Below are 20,551 nucleotides of genomic sequence, written 5' to 3'. Positions count from 1 at the left end.
TATAGTTTTTTATGGTAGGTATGTATACTGCAGGATTGTGAGCTATTTAAATATAATATTATTGGTTTTGGGTTACAACGGGTTACTCATATAAGTCATTCATATATTTGAGACGTTTAAAAAAAGGGGTTAATTATAATTGCTAGAGTTATGACTTATGAGGTATAACTCAGAATTTTTTGTTTTCAAATACACTCATCTAAATTTCAGAAACATGTCTTTTTTTATCATAAACGTACTCCAAAAATATCGACTCTAAAAAAGATTTCCATTTTCAGATGCGATATAAGAATTAATGTATATTATTCCATTATGATCGACGCAAATACGAGGTGTTACTGTACTGCAGTTGTTCGGATTCAGAAAACCTAAGTTACGAGTTCCAAGTATGTAATGATTGAAAATAATATACTATAAGTGAGCCCTAAAACGTGTACCGTAGTTGCAAAATAAGGTATTACACTACATTAGTATAAAAAAAACGCTGCAAGGTGATGTACTGATGTCATGCAAAAATTAGATGTGTAATATACAATAGACTATATAATTTAGAGACAAAAAGTTACCAAATAATTTATTTGCTCTTATATGGCATATGGCGAGACCGCCTACCCTGGAGCTTTCTCACATAAACGAAAAATTGACCGATGATTATTTTTCTTTATAATTTTTCAAATTCCAGATCTAGAATGTTTTAAAATTAAATATACAAAATATATATATTTATTTATTTATATTAAATATAAAAGACTTGCTTAATCCTATCCCGTCATGGTTGTTTCATTATTTACTTTTTCTTTCGATTGTGAACATAAAATATTACTTAAGTATTTATGTATATTTTATAGCTGAATAGAAATAGTGATAGATTCATGGAATGTAGATTATTGTCATATCAATTTCACAACCTATCAAATTTAAATTCGGCTTAAAGCATTTTAAAATTTCGATAATACTTGACAATATTTTTAATATAACACTATTTCGAAAATATATCTATTTGGTTAGGTACTTTAAGTACTTACATTAAAATATTAATAGAAGTGTTTTTAATATATAAAATATATTGGATTTAATATATAAAGTGATATTGATTTGTCAGTATCTATTAACAATCTACTACAGTCAAGCTAAAATATACATAAAATCTATAATAAAAAAAAGTATTAATATGTAATTATTACAACTTTAGACAGTGGCAGCGTAACAATAATAATTATAATATATCTACTATATTATCTCTTCAAGATAATATGCAATCTGCGAAGTATTTTCGATTTTTATTTTTTTCATTCTCTGCGATAGAATTGTGAAGATATGTAACCCATGTAGAAATTTAAAACATTTAAAGTTAAATTACCAAATTTATATTATAATATAATGATCGTGTTGAGATATTAAATTGCAGAAATAAACATTTATCATATAATATGTGTGTATTTAATATTTATTGTCTTATTGATTTATATTATTGTCTTCATCGATACCTTTAATATACGGTATTACAGTATACACCGCAAATATATTATATCTAATAGTTGTTCTTATCGACGTTGCGGTCTTATGAGTTATGCATGATTTGGAATTTTTTAAGCCGTGCAGGAAATGATCATTATTATAAACTGTATTTTTTCGTTTTTATTGTTTCTTTCTGTTAATGAATAAATATAATTATATACAATCTGTTGCACAACCGTTCACTACAAACCATATTATACATATTATTGTTTATTACCACTATAATGAAGATGTTCATACAAAACTTGTTCGAAATTGGGACAATTGGGTTATATATTTATATAAAGTGTAGGCGATTATAGGCGAGGCTTATGAATATTCGAGATTTACCGCGAGCAGAACTGGTATTTTGAAGATGGACAATACAGCCAAAATGTATAATGTGTATATTAATTACTGGTAATAAATGGTAAGTGGTAGGTTTACCGTTTCTATTGCCTATTATTCCCATGCAAAAATATAATACGCATACTATTCAACGGCATAATATTTAATAATAATATTAACGATTCGTTGTGGAAATGGTGAAGGCAACAGATATACGAATGGAAATGGAATGTTTCTCCATGTATAACTCGCGAAAGCCCATCGAAACGTGCACGCCTTATTTAAACGTTTGCATTTTGACGGTGGTTATGGTATGTGGTATATTATATTATACCTATTATTAGTTATAATCCAGGCAAGAAAATCGGTGAAAATACCGATTTGTGCAGCACGTCAAATACTATAATTTAGCGCATTATTTACAATAATAATAATAATAATACAGCAGTGTATTGTAGAAACTCACGACGGTCTAAGGGCATATTATAATATTTACGAATGCCTATGCCATGTGTATATTGTATGTAATAAAATATTAGTAGACCATAAATATAAGCACCGAGAAAATTTAGACAGAAACGGTCTTTATCTATAATAAATACATATATATTTATATCTATTAGCAGTATATGGTACAAAAATATTAGGCTTTACTATAAGTCTGTAACAAATAAGCTATATATTGATTTCACGATTTTATGAATGAACTGAATGAAGTATCAAATGTTTTTGTTGAAATTTTTACTTATTTGGAGCTTTTAAGAGAATAATTCCGAATTTATAAACTAGATGATTAATATACATATATATATATTAACTGCAATTTTTAATATTATTATGGTCAAAAAATTATAAATAATAAAATAAAGATATTTATCTGAAATTTAAATCTTGTGCATGTGCAATGAATTTATAATCGATATTCACTAATATTTATCATAGCTTTAAAACTAGTTTATATATTTCATAATACTACGTATATCTTTTGTAAATTGTAATTCCGTGTAGTAAATAATAATGTATAGATAAATAGATAGTTGTAAAAAGTTTCAAGTCCCGACTACCTACGAACAATGCTTTTTGAACTACAGCAATATAAATAAAATCGCTAATTTTGCAATTCAATTTCATTGAAGTATTCAATTTTGTAAAAATTTAAATATAAGAAAAAAATATTGTGTGTATGTATTTTAACTATTTTAAGATTCTTAATTTTACATATGAAAAATGTATAAGGAATTTATTTTTAAATTTTCAAGTCATAGGTTGTTATTTAATTTAAAACGTCTATGAATAATAGATAGCATATTTCCCTTTGGCTCCAATATGAATATAATGCGTGTAAAATTTATAATTTAAATATCGTATAATCAAATATCAATAATATTATGTTATTTTATTGTATTTCTATTTATTATGTCTTATATTTCAGATATGTAATATATTATTAAGAATACTGTATACTTAGATAACCCTGGGCCTCCACACGAGTTCTCTCAGTGAGGCCCAGTAATCTTTTTGATTTAAATAAAAATAAATAAAGTAATACAAAAAGATTCAACATATTTTAAAAACAATACCATGCCTAGTAAATAACAATATGAATATTTAGAGAAAATTCAAGTCATTAGTGTAGTAGTGTTTCTACAACTATTTGATTTTAAATTACAACAAAAATGAAGACTGAGTTATCAAAAACTGGTTTATTATAAGAGTTCCCGTTTTTCCCAAAAGTTTTGAAAGTAGGTATTTGAAATTTTTTCTATATTAATGTTTTATTTTTGATTTTGACCTCCTAAAATACTAACTAGATCTAATTTTTATCATAAACTGCTCTCGAAGTTTAAAAAAAGTATTTCACTGCTTCAAAAGGCGATAACAAATACAAAAAATATTTATTTTATGGTAAATGACGTGAAACAGAAAATAATAACGTTAATCACGTTATTAACCAAATATATAATAGATATTATCGTTACAAATCAATACCAAATATTGAAATATGCACTTAAAAACCGTTTTACCAATAAAAGTTAGACAAAACTAGCCAGTGCTCTAACATTGCAATGTTAAATAAACCAGAGTAATAAACCCAATTTTAATTTAATGGGCTGTCAATTAAATTCTATCACAACTTTTTGATCGTCTAATTTTAATCTATCTTAATTGGTAGATTTACTTAAACCTGCAGAATCATTCAATGATGACTAACATTATAATAATAATAATAATAATAATAATTCATAAATATCCCGTATCTGATAATTATCAAAATTTCCCATTTCGTACGGCTATTAACGTTATTCATAAAAATAACTAAAAGTCTCATAATTATTTTATAAGAAAATAACATTAATGACCAGCGAAAAACGTTATGCTCGTACTTCGATATAACATAGTTTACCGTAACATATTTATATAATCAAAAAAACACACATAAATCATTGTAAAAACAATAAATTTATCGCTCCACTAAGAATCAAATAATAATAAGCACATATTTATCCTGAGTTTTTAAGTACATAACTGCATGCATATTTAGTACATTATTTTCGGGAAATTAAAATTCGAATCCTTATTTGGCTAGTTCTAATATTATATAATGCATTTGACGTACGGCGGAAGAGTCAATAAGCATACGCTATTGCTGCGGTGGATTCAGAAATTTTTTAAGTGACACATTATTTATATTTTCAGTAAATTAATTATAAATTATATAAAATATGAATACATTTTCAAAACTGGCTGTTCGACTATTATACAGGTATTTAATTAATTTTTAAAATAATATCAATACATAAATAAAACAATGATAATTTCAAATATTTTCTGTAGTTTATTAAAAATAAGGGGGCACGTGCCACTGTGCCACCCCCTCTTGATCCGCCACTGCACTAGTGCACTATAGGTACCCTGCAGCAATACACCTATACTTTTATTAAACACATATACAAAAATACTATGGTCTTTGTTATAGTCATACTTATATACATATTCTCATCTTTATGTGAAATCATATTTTGTTAAATATGAAATCAGTGAATGTAGACAAACAAGCACGGATATTTCTTTTTTCGTTGACATATAATCATCAATAAAACATTTAATTCTTTAGTCACTCTTATATTATAGATTCCAATATAGAACAGTAATTTTATTTAACAACTAAAAATTGTTTAATGGAAATTTTTGATTAAATAGTTAATTTTCCCCCGGGGATTACAGAGGGGAGGGGTGAAACAGGCGCCAAATTTCTGAATACGTCTCTGTTCGTATGTATTAATGAACTATCTATAATTTATAGTCATGTTCAGCCCGACACGCATTTACACTTATACATTTAGCATACCTCATACTAGTTATACTCCTTATCTCATTCAGCTCTACCTATACCTGCTTGGTTCGCTGACGATCGTCAGATTTTGTTCCAGCCACAGAAGCCGTAACGCGAAAATTCCGTGGCTGAAGCGTTACATGTTTTATTTTCTTCCCCGAAACATGAACGACCTTGCGGGTAACAAAAGAGAAGATCATCTCCTCGCCACTTATCGTTCCGTTTGGGCCGCCAACCATAAAAACCTAACTCGATAGGACGCTGACTAAATACTATTATAGTAAAGCACAAAAAACAACGGCAAAATAATAAATAGAATATCATTTATATGACATATATAATATATACCTACGTACATTTTGCTCAGAAAGACCCATTCCATAATTCCCTCCTTTCGCTTAAACTGGTACGATGACGAATCGATTGTGTTCCAGTCAACGTCGAGTGTCTTCATACTCTCTATTCTTTACAGCATAATTTATATATGTATATGTAGTATAAAAAATATTATTTAAGTGATGTACATTCGCCTGATATTATAACATATTCAATTCAATGTCCAATATATATTATTATACAGGACGTATCTCATGAAATTCACTATTATAATAAAATAATATAAGATATACTATTAATAGTTAATACTATTACCTATTGTATAAAGGGCAATCGACGCTGTCGTGGAACACGCTATTCGTGTTCGTCTTGGTTATTATACAAGTCATTATTTTAAGCGCACAAATTTAAACATTTTAAACGGTACCTATATGCCCATAGTATATTGTGCACACACACACAAATATATAATATATTATATTGACTGCAATTTATGAGTTGGATTACTTGGATTGACGAGTTTTAAAAGAACGTGTACCTACCTATAATTTATATTTTATATTCCATTTCGAATACACCAATTAACACGTCCTTTAGTAGATATTCTTCACATTACATTTATATAAATTACGAAGTATTTACTATAGTATACTTAGTAGTATTATAAACATTTTTAAAAATTCGTACTTACGTACTTGATAAATCGTATTCAATTTCAGATCTAGGAATTAAAATAAGGTTAAAGACAAAATTAGTCATATAAATATTCGTCAGTTCTCGCTAATAATTAATAAAACAGAAATCATAACTCCATAATATAAGTAGATAAGCAAACTTTTGGCCATCATCATCTGTACTTATGACCGACTCGCGTACCTACTTCATACAGTTAAATTCAATAAAATATGTTTATATTATAGTAATTACATTCAAATTCAGCATACCTACCTAAGTTTAAGTTTAGTCTAAGTTTTTTTAAGTTTTAATTTATTCATATTTTGTTCTTGATATATGTATAATATTGCTTAGATCCATCTACAATTTACAAAATTAAACAATATAGATACCTTCCTGAACGTTCACTTAAATATTGGCACGATTTCATATGCTAGATATTTTATGTAAATATGTATACATATTGATTGATATATTATAATTTATAATGTATCCAAAGGTAAATTCATTAACATATAAATATATATCATGGTATCCCGGATTTATCCATTGGGATGTCTCCTGAAATAATGGAGATATTAATTTTTTTTTTATGAGACTTGCGGAGACAAGGACTACAAGTACTCGTATACCTAATTCATATTTTAATTTAATTTTATATTTTGGTGAAAAAGTTAAAAATAATTTTAAAAAAAATTAGAAGATAACCATTTTGTAGAGTTAATTTTTCTGAATATTTTGACGTTTCAACATTTTATTTTCATTAATCTCATGATTTTTAATGTTTTTTCTAGTTTTAAGAAAAGTTGTGTAAATTATTTAATTCTATGTAAGTTTCAGTGTTATCAAACATGTAGCCCGAGAGCTCGTGCTCGTATAATAATACAAAAATATTCTCAAAACTAAAAAAGATTTAAAAATTACGATGCTAATGAAATTGCACAAAATATTGAATGCAATTATTATTTCTACTCTTTCTGTATGCAGTTTGGTTTCGTAAGTACATCGCTACGAACATAAAACATCATGAAACAGTTTTCACGAAAAAAAGTTCGTGAACATCTCTTACACACGAATTTATGTCGAAAACGTGAAATAAAAATAAATTAATATAGTAACCACCTTCAATTTTATACCACAGTTTTGATATAATATGTTCCTTTCTATACAATATTACATAATATATAATATATAATTATATAATCTAAATATCACAAAAAATTATGTCCCAATAAAAATCTATAAATAATATAGAAAGATATAGATACTATTATACATTATTAATTATTATCTTTTATTCGTGTCCAAACCCATAACATCAATATTTATAAAATTATAATAAAACATATTGAAGGGAGCAATATAAATAAACAAGAAGAAAATTTGAACTTGTAAAAGAAGTACTACCTATAGTAGACTTGTGGGCCCGGAAAAGGATACGGTTTGTAAATAATCATAATGTTCTTTTCTACTTCTTTTACAAATGTTTACAGCCGGTTGATTTTTGGAAAGCAGAGCGCTCATAAATGATACACACATCAATAGTTTTATCAATAGACGATTAATTTTTTAATTTTCAGAATTATACCAAATATAACAAATAATATAAGTTAATCTTCCTAATTTATTACATAATTAGAATAATAAGATATGTAAATTATCAATTATTATTATGAAATTAAAAGTCATACGAATATATAATATCCATTATCATAGGACAAAAAAAAAGTTTCTTTGCGCTGGTCGCTGAGGAAATATTGTAGTACGTATAAACACTATAAACCATAAATATTTATTACAAGGTATCTATTTAAAGAAAAAAAATGACAATGGTCAATAAATATAATAATTATATGTTGCAAAACTTTTGGTCACATTACTCACATAGCGAAAAAGTATCCTTATTTAATGAAATAGGCAGAACATTATTGACGAAAGAAAATGTTAATTGTTTTAAACAAATTACAAATAGGTAAGAATATTTACCGAAAACGTGTGAAGAGGCCGGAGATAAGCATAACAGATGAGCATATTTTTTCATTCTTTGTAATCTTGGACAAATTTTTTCAACTTCAATATTAGTAGCAATAATATAATTTATTTTATTATGGTAAAAATAAAGAAATTAAATTATGAATACATGAATCTCTAAATGATATAGTCCATCCCAATAAATCGACTTCATTATTTCAACATATTAGGCATTACATTTACAGCCTGTTTTTATTAGTAATAAACGTTAACTCTTGAAAATGGTCAAGAGGTTAAAGACTTAAAAATTTGGTCTATCCGAATTATTGAAAATACATGTTGCTGTTTTATAAAATTCAAGTTTTATTATGCACATGCACGCTGAAAGAACTACAAATTTGAAAATCATCAAAAAATGTGTATTTCTGTATTCTCTATTTCCTTTCAAAATCCCCTCATCAATGAGGTCACTGAACTGAAATATTTCGTGTTACCTTTAAAAGGAAACACACTTTATAGTACATATATTTTAATATTTTACTTATAACTGTAAAATGTAAATGCTAAAAAAAAATCAACAAATAAATTAAAAATAACATAGCTTATCATTTTTTAAAAAATATTTCTTATTTTTAAGGTTATATAATACGCTAGTCATTATTTTAAAAATGAAATATGTTATATTGTATGCGATGTCACCTATCCAATTATATAGATGTGACGAATTGATCTAACGGAATCTATTTTTAATTACATCTAGCGATTAAGAAAAAAAATAAAGGCACTGAACGTTAGAAATAGCTGTTTCGGAAACATACCGCAATATATTAATTACACACCATCTGACCATGGCATAAACTGCACAAGTAAAATAATACAAGTTTATTGAAAATATGCAGGTGCGCCTAAATTGGCATTTGTTATTCCGACGTAACAGTAACCCGGTTTAGTTTTCTTTCTTAAACGTATACGTGGGTGCTTTAAGTGGAAAATCATTAACGTTTTTCTGAACCTATATACATACATTGGGCAGATGAACCCAACCGAGTGGAAACGTTGACCATTCACGGTCTGTAGGTCACACCCGCTCATCATGTTTATAATATATCCTGGTTCAATATATGAACACTAGAACACTATTATCATAACTTATAGTTTACACGTTATAGTATATAGCCATATAATGTACATTATAGTTTACAGGGCATGTCAAATTTACAATTTTATTTTCATAACAGTAAATAATAACTTTATTAAATAAAATACATTTTAGATTCTGAGTGGAACAATGAATGCATTGATTTTACATTGACATGTTTTGTATATGTATGTATAATATATGCACACGATAAGTAGGTGATAAAGTAGCTTCTATTTCAACTTTTAGGATGGTTTTAAATAGAAAATTGGTGGTAATTTGTACTTTTGAGAGATCTAAATTAAAAATTAAAAAAAAATTACAATCGGAAAAAACAACAGAAAATTAAGGGTTAGGTTAGGTTAAAGAAGAAGAATTTTTACGCAAATCAACATAATTGAGGTTAGGTATAACTTTGGAATGATTAATTTTAGGTATTTGAAATTTTCACAAAATGTTTTATATTATAATTTTCAATTAACGATCAGATTTTCAAAATATTCTGACTATTTTTGAGTTTTTTACAGGTATGAAAAATTTCTTTTTTTTTTATAAGTTTATAAATTATAACCATAATATTTTTTTATAAGCGTATAAAATTAAAATTTTGACATAACGTCATAAGAACTGCAAACATTAGTTAATTAGTTTGTTGTTAGAAATTTAAAAAAAGTTTTTATACCTATGATTTTAAAATGTAATACATGGTTCTTTATTATTAGCCTAAATTCTATCTGAAAGTCATATTTTTTTTATGAACATTTCAAATTCAAATTTTTACGACATTCGATATTTATCCATAACATAGTTATTTTTCCTCAAACAATTTTCGATATTTTATTGTATTTCATAAAAATTTACAATAAATAGTTAATTAATAGTTAAAATGTTCACTAAATATGTTTATATTGTCATTTTCATGTACAATTTTTTTATTTTTTTTAGTTTTCTATTTATGAATGTCGATAAAAATTATTTATTTAGTTAAAATTCTTGAAAATTTAATACAAGATCCTACAAAAGTTGTTCTTATATCTATATAAAAATATTAAAATACGCAAGTATAATTTTTTTTATATGCATTTGATGCTAAATTTTTACGAAATCTTTAAAATCGTAAAAAGTTGCAATAATTTTAAAAATAAATCGTTCAATAATTATATTAATACTAGCTGTATTTGAAGGAGGTCATTAATCATTTTTTTTTTTTTTTTTTTTGTAAAAATAGCTAGTATACCTGAATCACATAATATATATTATATTAGCACTAGTCACCTTATTTAATGGTTATTATTTTATTAATTATATTTTTATTATATTCTAGTAAGTAATTAAATAATTGAAAATGATAGTATAATAATATCTATGTTTAAAAATAATGGAAAAATATGATTTAACTTTAAAATATTTTATTGTAAGAATTCGTCTTTGTATTTTTTTTAGGTTAAGGTTAGTTGTTCAGATTGAAAAATCGAGTAAATTACTGCAAGAAATATATGTATATATATTATATATATAAAATATATAGTTAGCCGGTAGATAGGTAATAACTAATAAGTTTAAACATTTAAATCGCTCAAGGTATTTTTTTTTTGCTTTAAATAATACGTAATTATGTAAAAGAACACTTACATATTATACATTTTTATATCATTATTAAAAATAATACATCCATAGTTATAAACTATATTATCAATACCTAGGTTTATTTAAATACACATTTTATAGTATTGGCTCTAACTAAGTAAACTAGTTAAATTACTCTAAAAACAAAATTGTATTGTTAGTTTTGAATATTGATTGCGATAGTAGATATAAATATTATAAATACAATATAATATTTAAGATATACTATAATATTATCATATTATATGATAAACCTAGAATTTGTATCTACACTCTATATAGGGCTAAATTATACACAACTATATTCTACCTGGGGACAAGTATATATTATACGTAATTAAACTTTAACATTTACAAAGAATAATAAATTAATAACCATATATATACGTATAATGTATATCATGTGTCATCTTGTATCTTATATTATAAATCGTAATTATAGTATTATTCACTAACCAGTGAGCATGATCGACCGGTAAATTTCCAAAGTTGGACTGGGCTAGCTTTTGCTGTCCACGGGGTTACAATTTACATTGTCTACAAAAGTATTAAAACCTATATACAAGGTTATACTCACTAGTCAGAACAAATTTTCGTGGGGGGGGGAGTATATAAGATTATACAAATCTTAGTAAGTGGTTTATAAAATAATGAACAATTTTTAAACGTATTAAAGCAACTAAACATATATATTTTATTTTTAAGCACCCATACATAAATTAATAAGGTTTGTTAATAATTATTTAAATACGTATAGTACGCATAATATAAAATAAAACTTAATTTTACAGCGCAAATTTTAAATTTCTATATTTTTCTTTAGTATACAACGGTTGATTACTTCCTTATAATCGATATGAATATTTCTATGTCCCTACATTGCATTACAGACTTGTTTCCCAAAATCTACTTTATACTATTATGCACTTTTCATGTTCTACAAGCTGTATGGCGTTAGCTATGGGATAGTATAAACATAATATAAGCATAGAACATCCCAAGTATTTCATAAATTTGTTGAAAACAATGTTGTACTCTTCAAATGAACATGAATGTTTTAAGGCAATGGAAACACCTATTTCTGATAATATATCTAAAAAATATATACATTATATCAAATATATAGAAAAACTATGGCAAAAAAGGACCGAGTGGTGTTTATGTTAGCGTTCAAAATTGTCTATTAGAAGTAATAACACTAACAATATTGTCGAATCATCAATAAGGATATGTAAAGACATAGTATTTAAAAGGTGTAAATCGTTTAATATAGGTATGTGTGCATTAATTGACTTCATATTATAGCTTCAGTTTTTGAATGATATCACAAAACTCGCCTTTATTCGCAAATAAACGTTAAAACGTGTAACAAAAACTGAATTAATTATCATATTTAAATTCGGCCGTGCTTCTAAAAATCTAATAGATTCAAATCAATTCTCATTTCAATCATCAACCGATGAAAATGTATTATATACAGTGTTTTCAGAAATAAACATGTTGCATTTATGCGCAGTAGGTATACATGAAATATTTTCTAATATTTCAATTGCTACGACTTTGTCTACAATTAACAGAATAAATTAATCCAATATCACATTAGGTAATTTAACTAAATACGATAAAATTTTTTTAACAATATGACTTTGCCTACAATATCATTTGACAATTCAAAAAAAAAAATGTAAATAGTGCACACAAGATATTTAATGCAGACAAATCATGTAGTAGTCTAATAAAAAACACTAGGGGCGGTAAAACCTCAGACACTGACATTGAACATAAGTATGAAGTAGAAGAAAAACGTTTAGAAGACAATTTGAACAAGGTACTAAAGTTAGTAACAACAAATAAAGATTATTCGATGATAAATATTTAAAAAAAAAACTAATAATAAGCTACAAAAAGTTCGTAATAATGCTCAACTAGCAGCTCTGTTTAGTAAATTTTGAAAAGCAAAGAACAAAAAAAAATATTAGTCTTCAGCCTACTTCAATAGCACGTCGGAAAAACAGAATTTAATTTATTAATGGATATGGATCAAAAAGGATACAAGCAGGCCGTCCATCAAACTCGGAAAAAATTCAAAATAATATCGAATAGAAAAAAACTAAAAGAAATTTAAGCACTAACATAACAGTAAATATACCTAATGGTAAAAACCATTTATAATATAATTAATACAATTTTATATTTATAATTTACTAAAGACAAGTATACTAGTATACGATTTATGAACAATTATTATCCATTTATACTTAATTATACCTAAATATTTTTTTTTGGAATACTTATAGGTATATATAACCTAATCAATATTATATATAATATTGATATATTTTATATTTTGTATAAAATGATACATATGTTATTACTAACATAGAATTTATTTGATTGATATTTTAAATAATTATTTTATTACAAATTATATCCATTACAAACACTACTACGATTCAGCGCGGAACGCTGAACTGACATAGGATTTGTAATTTCGGTTTAGCCCCGCCTACCGCGCAGAACTGTACTATAGGGTCCGGAATTATGCTTCCGAGGGAAGTGACCGGCCGACGTTATACGAAACACGAAAGTATACCTAAAATTATGAAAACTAAACTTATAAGGTATTCTAGATATTATTCAGTAAAATAATACATAAACAAAAAAACTCATACTAAATATTGAATTATTTAGAGTAATACTTTCGATAAAAATGTTTACTTTTTTCAATTTAATAATAATAATTTGCATAATTTCTGGTTTAATTGCGTATGTTGGTTAATAGGATAATTAAATAGCTTTAAAATTAAAATAATTATGCTAAAATGTTGAAAAGTTTTGGAGAAAAAAAAATGATTGGTTGGTTTGGTTTTGTTTAGAAAAAGTTAAATTGCCCATAACTTAAAAAATAAAAAGTTAGACCCCCTCTCTAAATGGTATTTCTAATATTTCTTCATAATTTTAGATATACTTTCGTATGACGTCGGCCGGTTTTTTCTCCCCGGAACACATTGTATATTTTTATTATTTTACATATTATAATGGAGTATTATTTTTTAACGACTTCATATTTGAATTAAATATATTATACACAAGTAAAACGACAAATAATAGATACATTCATATCATTTTGACTCGTCACGGTGAAGTAATTATGCATCGCAATGATGACGATAACGATTTCAGTGTAGATATACATATGTAATGTTTAAAATGTAAATGTTAAAATGTTTAATAGACATATACACTAAATAATACAATATTATATTATATTTATAATATATATATATCTATGTATCTAATGGTAGATGCTATTCATACTACATACATCAATGATTTTTATTTTTGAACAGATAATTTTTATTTGATCGTGACAAAAAAAACCGATTAGCTATTGGACAAAATCTTACTCGTGGATTATTTATTATGTATCCATAAGTATAACCAAAATATATGATATACTAATATGCATGCCGGTGTATCTATTATTTAGGTATTTAAGTAGTTGTATAATGTATAGTTTGTTTATAATAATTACGGATCGTTAAAATTAAATAAAAAAAAAAAATTAAAAATACCTACAATACCTTTTACTTTCTTGATTTTTAAACAAGTAAGTATGGACGTATGGTAATTGAAATGAAAAAAGTCTGAATTTTTAAAACTTCAAGAATTCGTATTAAATAGGAAAATGATAAAAATATAACTATAGGTTGTAATGAGTAGGTGGATAATTAAGCTAGCCTTAACATAAAATATAAATGAGAGAGATCCGATATCACATCCAAGCGATACAACGATTTGAATCCACAAAAACATCGGCGTAAACAGTCCCAAAACTTCTATTTTTTTTTTAACTTTTCTCCAAAACTATTATAGCTAAAAAGTTGGTTGATAGCTCATTAAAAAGGGATTATCAAGTAGATACAAAATGTAAGATTAAAAATTTTCAAAAAAAAAATAGTTATTTTTTGCTAGGGTAGATTACCAAAACCGGAGAACGGATTTTGTTATTTGGGGTCTTGTTAGATTTAAATTGGCTTGGAGAAGTGCAGTGAAGATTTTCAGAACTTTATCTTCAATCGTTAATTCACTACAAACCTATAAAGCTGAAAAATATAAAAAAAAAACGTCCAATAAAATGTGTTTTAATTTTTTTTGAAGCGCTATAGTGAATTAACTATAAAAGATAAAGTTCTGAAAATCTTCACTGCACTTTTCCTAGTCAATGTGAATCTGACAAGACCCCAAACCACAAAATTTGCTCTCCTATTTCGGAGATCTATCTCACTAAATGAAAATTAAAATGAAATACATTATACATACATATTGCATACAATTAATAAATTTCTAAAAATTGAAAATCAATAAAGTTTACATGCCGAACTCTGGCCTGACAATCGTTTTATTTGGTACAATTTAAAAATTCTTAATCATGTGGTTGCAGTATTTTTACTAACAGCAAATACCAAGATCTACGTATTTTTTTTTATATAAAAATTGACCTCTATTATATAAATAGTCAATAGATTCTGGTAGTTCATGTATTCTGAAATTGAAACTTTTGATTTCCAAATCATTCATTTTGATCAGTAAGAATTTTATATTAACTACAATTTTTTAAAGTCTTAAGTTTAATAAATTCATTAATAGTTTTAATTGTGAGAATTAGAATTTGGGCATATTTTAAATAGGTATTTAAATCCTAAAAATTAAAGATATGTTCTTTGTTGTGCTACATAAAATTTTCAATTTTGAACTTAAAAAAGATAACTAATATGTTATATTTTATATGGTATACATAAAATTGTATTATAAAATTATTTTTAAAAAAAAATCCTTTTTTCTATTAAATGAAATATAATCATTTTTAAAACTAAGACTATATTTAGATGCCCCATAACGCTGACTCCTATAAGTTATCAATATGACAATATAATATACTATTGCACATGAATATATGACCTATACATAAATATCGATCTAGTAAATGCTTATACAAAAAAAACTCACCTGTGTAGGTATAATCCACTATTTATTTCGGCTGCAGCAAGTATCAAAAGCTCCACCAAAAAATGTATAAATTGTATTCGTTAGTTGCGAGTATCACAGGACGGTCGGCTGCGTTCGTGTTGTTATAACAATAATATTGACGTAATAAGTATGTTATTAATGACGAGTATTGTCACTGCAGACAACCGCACAGACACAGGAAGCTGACAAACCAATTGTCGGTGCACTGGAAAAATATCATAATCAATACGAGGAAGGAACACACGGCGACTGGGAAACGCGTGCGGCGAGAGACTAAGGCCAGCAAGACCGTGCAGACTTTAGAGTCGTCGTCCGGGGAACGGTGATGAACTCGAACGTGTTGGTGGGCCGCGCGCGTGATGTGAACCGGAAAATTCAATTCTCATTCGTTTTTAGCGGGTCTCCTACTAGATTGCAATGGCCCAGCTCTCTGCCAACCATGGTGAAATAATCTAGGGAATTTTGTTCGCGCGGGTCTGCCAGCACTGCGACAACGGGCTGCCTTTAAGTTAAAGTTATTCTGTATTTTTGTGCTGAGACGTCCATTTTATTTATTTAATATTTTCGATTTTGTTTAAATTTGAATTTTGATCACTATCAATTGATAATTTGTTAGAATAAATATAAATATTTAGAATGTGACATAACTACAGACTTTACCCCTCAAAATACCAAAACCGGTCCGACTATACGTCTATACCTATTTGGCGTTACGACTATAGATAAATTTATAGTTAAGTTAAGCATTCTAAGTGTGAAAAATTACAAAAATAAATAAGCCTTGATACCTATTTTGTTCTAACATATAGGCCATGGCACAACGAGTCACAAACATAATAAATATTTTATATTTTATGGGCCGCAGCTTTAGATATCAACTATCAAAAGCTGATCAGACGTCGTTATCAATGTCCCTAAAGATGTTATTATTATTAATAATATTTAATGTTTAATGTTTATGAGATAAATATAAATATAGTAGGTAGATACTAGATACAAGGTACCTTTATTATAAAAAAAAATTTTTCATTCACAAGAACAACGTTTTAATGTTTTATACAATAATTCTATGCACTACGTATTATTGCACTCCGCTTACATGCCGTCGATGGTCTACGAGTATTAAGACGTACGTGGTTGACAATCCTGGACGAAACATTATTTAATAACTACTGCAAACAGTAGGTTGTAATTATTGCAATTATTTTTTGTGAATATTATTGTACAATGTCCGGTTCGCTATCGGCCGTTCCGGCCAAACCAGACGTGCCATAGGGGCATAGATACACTTGATAAGAGACATGAACAACGGCGAAGACGAACTGCACCGACCTGGTTCAAGCCGTGGAGGGCTATCTGATCAGAAAGAATCATCCAGGTAATTGAATGCTAGATTTAAAATTCATTAGTTACCATTTAAAAATATCCTTCGGTTTGTACTAGATTGAATAACAACGTAGCACACAGCTATGATGGTCCTAATACTGAAAGTTGTCTTGATTGTGATACCCCTGAACAACATGATCACATGATCGCTGCCAGTTTAGTGCGTTGTGACCAAGAAGATAGTGATTCGGATAACGATTCTTGTATTTATACTTATCGTGGCGATCGGCAAGAGCCGGCAGTTGAAAACTTACCCATGGATGATAGAAGTACATCACCTTTGATGGATTACTTAGAAATGGACTTTGAACCTGAACCAACTGTTAACAATGTATCTGAAGACGAAGAGATCACTGAACCAATGGCTAATGATACAAAGTATATATTTTTTTAAAGTTTTTTTTTATTATATGTCATATGCTTATCTAATTGGCTTTATATTATATTAAGTTATTTAAAAAAAAATAAAAATTAATTTTTTTTTTTTTGTTCAACAGTGGTACAATGCTGTTAATTAAAGACATTTTGACTACTTGTTCCGATGTAGGTCCTAATCTACAAGAAAATCATCTTACTGATACAAATAGTGTAATGCATGAGCCAACCAATCCAAACCTAATCCATCGATTGCCAATACAGAGTTCAAATGTACCCACTCTACATTTTAGGACTCTTAATACTAATTTTCCTATCTATAAAGAAGAACAACGTAATGGTTGTATGAGACGCAATTCTGATACAACGGTAAAATAAAACTGTTTAGTGGCTAGTTAAAATTACGATTATTTTTTATTAATGTTAAATATTTTTTTATCAGGAGGTGTGTCAAAAAATGAAAAGAATGCGTGTTGATGATTTAACTTGGGTTAAAGAAATGGTATGGTCAGAAAAAGAGGCAGCTCAGCTTCAAGTAAACCAAATTGGTGTATCAGCGTGTGGGGCAACTGCAGTTGTAAATACTTTGGTAAGTTTAGTAATTTAAATAGCTTATGGTTGAAATAAAATGTATATTGAATAACATGATATATCATCTTTTAATTTAAACTATTTTAAATATTAATTGCTCTTATTACTTATGTGCATTCACACCATACACAAAGGTATAATAATAATAATTTATTTTGGACAAAGTGATATTATAAAAATTTTGACTTATTTAAGTACATTTTATTGCACCGTTACATGTAAAAAATGTTAACATAAACTTGCCTGAGAATCATAAAAAAAAAATTTGACGGTTTTGGTAAAATACCTAGAATACTCTATCAAAATAGTATTTTGCAAAATGAAAACTAATGGAGTACAAAATGTAACATTTTTCTAAATACACATTGAACATTTACAAACACAAAATTATATTTCATACTTTTCCTATCATAAACTACATTTAGATATCTAATTATTTAGATAATGCTTAAAGTATTTCTATATTTATGTACTTAACATGACAATTTAATTGTAAGTTTCTACTCATTATAACTATTGTGTGAATTATTTTATTATAAATATATTTTAGCTGGCTCTAAGGACACAATTCAATTTAGACCGTATAGTTCAAATTATTGGTACCCGTTTACGTGACGAGACTGCTCCACTTGTTCCCTATTTGGAATCTCGAGCTGTAGCTGGTTGCATGCCCCACGATTTGGTTAGAACTTTGGAAATTGCAACAGATTCACAAGTCAGTGCTAGATTTTTTGCTACTAATCAATACTTGGATTTACCTCTAGCTCCATGGCTTGCAGCTTGGATAAAAAAAGGTAGCTAGGTAACTAAGAAACACTAACTATAATTTTATAATTTTATATAATTTATTATAGGTGCTGTTCCCATATTGACATTAAACCTTCAACGTGCAGATGTACCACCTTCTCTTGTGCCAGATAGTTGGCACCATCAAATGGTTTATGGGGTATCGTACAATCCTTTATATCCAGATTTCGCTCAAATTTATTTAACAAATCCACTGAGCATATCATACATGGAGTCATTAATCCCACAGTTATTTTCTCCATCTTCATTGATGATTAAAAGAGCTGATATTTTATCCAGGTGGACCCCTCAAACAGATCTCATGTCCTTGGCCACACATCCTAGCCGACATTGGCATAGATTTAATGTGTTAGGTATATGCACTTGGATAATTTCTGTTTTAGTCATCAGAAATAACTCACAATAACTATTTTTTAGGACAAGTGGTAAATCTTTTACGTGAAGAAAAAGAAAATGTCAAATTCACTAATCATATTGTCATACCGGCTAATTATAAAAGTGGTATAACTTTAGCAATGAAGTCATCATCAAATTATAGCCATGAATTGAAATCTGTGCCAGAATTATAGATAAGTACCATGAAATAAAGGTATTTATTATGTTTAAATAATAATTAACAACTGTCAAGATATTTTTCATAATATTTGAATGAAAGTTAAATTGTTTTATTTGTTTTATGTATTTTATTGTATAACCAATATTTGAATATAATAACATTTCATAAAGATGTAAAATAAAATAATAATTTTTAAGCCAATCAATGTTACCAACAAAATATTATTAGTGTAATATATTTTATGTTTATAAAAATGGTGTGGTTAACTAAGATTGACAGAAAAAAACAATTCTGATTTCCGACATTCAACTGTAAACTCTAACAGAATGTAATCCTTTCAAGTATACAAAATAAACATTTATATTTATTATGGACTGAAAATGAAATGTTAAAAATATAGCATTAAATTAAATTATGATGTTTAATGTATGCTAATTTTTGATAATATATATATTATAGATTATAAAATTATATTGATAATCAAAAATAATTTAATGCCAACCACATTGAAATCATTATTATAATACGTTCAGTGTTAGTACAAAAATTGAACAGTGTTCAGCACTTATTCTCAATTTGAAAAAAATATACTAGTTGTTCATTACTTCATTCCTACAGTAAAACTATTCTTATACCTTTTTATTAAATTATAAAATAGAATTCAAGAAATACAAAAAATGTACAAATCATATATCTTGGGTAAGCCAATATATCCAAGGATGATATGCTCTTAGTTTGTTATCTAGTAGATGAGACAATGTCATTTTTTAATTTGAAGGAAGCTTAATTAATGAAAAATGATAAAAACATTAAGTTCTACTCTAAATACAAATCTAATGTTTGAATTTCTGCTTCTATTCACTAGTTATAATTTTGAGTT

At 26.9% G+C, this 20,551-nt stretch overlaps 2 protein-coding genes across 2 annotated transcripts in view; one reads left to right on the top strand and one right to left on the bottom strand.

Annotated features, from left to right (window-relative positions):
• LOC132929238 (cadherin-23-like) overlaps positions 1–16,324 on the bottom strand; it is a 39,025-nt gene extending 22,701 nt beyond the window's left edge. The window contains exon 1 of the mRNA XM_060994434.1: positions 15,936–16,324. The gene's annotated coding sequence lies outside the window, so the exon portion shown is untranslated. The remainder of the gene's footprint in view (positions 1–15,935) is intronic.
• A 551-nt stretch (positions 16,325–16,875) lies between these two features.
• On the top strand, positions 16,876–20,096 carry LOC132929240 (uncharacterized). The gene is made up of 7 exons (XM_060994437.1): positions 16,876–17,334; positions 17,400–17,720; positions 17,840–18,086; positions 18,160–18,306; positions 18,859–19,102; positions 19,163–19,468; positions 19,533–20,096. Exons 1-7 carry the CDS (start codon positions 17,258–17,260, stop codon positions 19,682–19,684), a joined length of 1,494 nt encoding a protein of 497 aa, XP_060850420.1. The 5' UTR covers positions 16,876–17,257; the 3' UTR covers positions 19,685–20,096.
• The last annotated feature ends 455 nt before the right edge of the window (positions 20,097–20,551 follow it).

The sequence above is a fragment of the Rhopalosiphum padi genome, chromosome 4 (assembly GCF_020882245.1).
Source record: "Rhopalosiphum padi isolate XX-2018 chromosome 4, ASM2088224v1, whole genome shotgun sequence".
NCBI lineage: Eukaryota > Metazoa > Arthropoda > Insecta > Hemiptera > Aphididae > Rhopalosiphum > Rhopalosiphum padi.
This window is presented reverse-complemented; position numbering and strand designations above follow the sequence as displayed.

What these genes read in the sequence shown, in the direction of transcription:
- LOC132929240 (XM_060994437.1), top strand. Translation starts at nt 17,258, where the DNA reads ATGAACAACGGCGAAGACGAACTGCACCGACCTGGTTCAAGCCGTGGA. An exon ending in GATCAGAAAGAATCATCCAG is followed by an intron (nt 17,335 to 17,399) that starts GTAATTGAATGC and finishes GGTTTGTACTAG; the next exon opens with ATTGAATAACAACGTAGCAC. An exon ending in GACGCAATTCTGATACAACG is followed by an intron (nt 18,087 to 18,159) that starts GTAAAATAAAAC and finishes TTTTTTTATCAG; the next exon opens with GAGGTGTGTCAAAAAATGAA.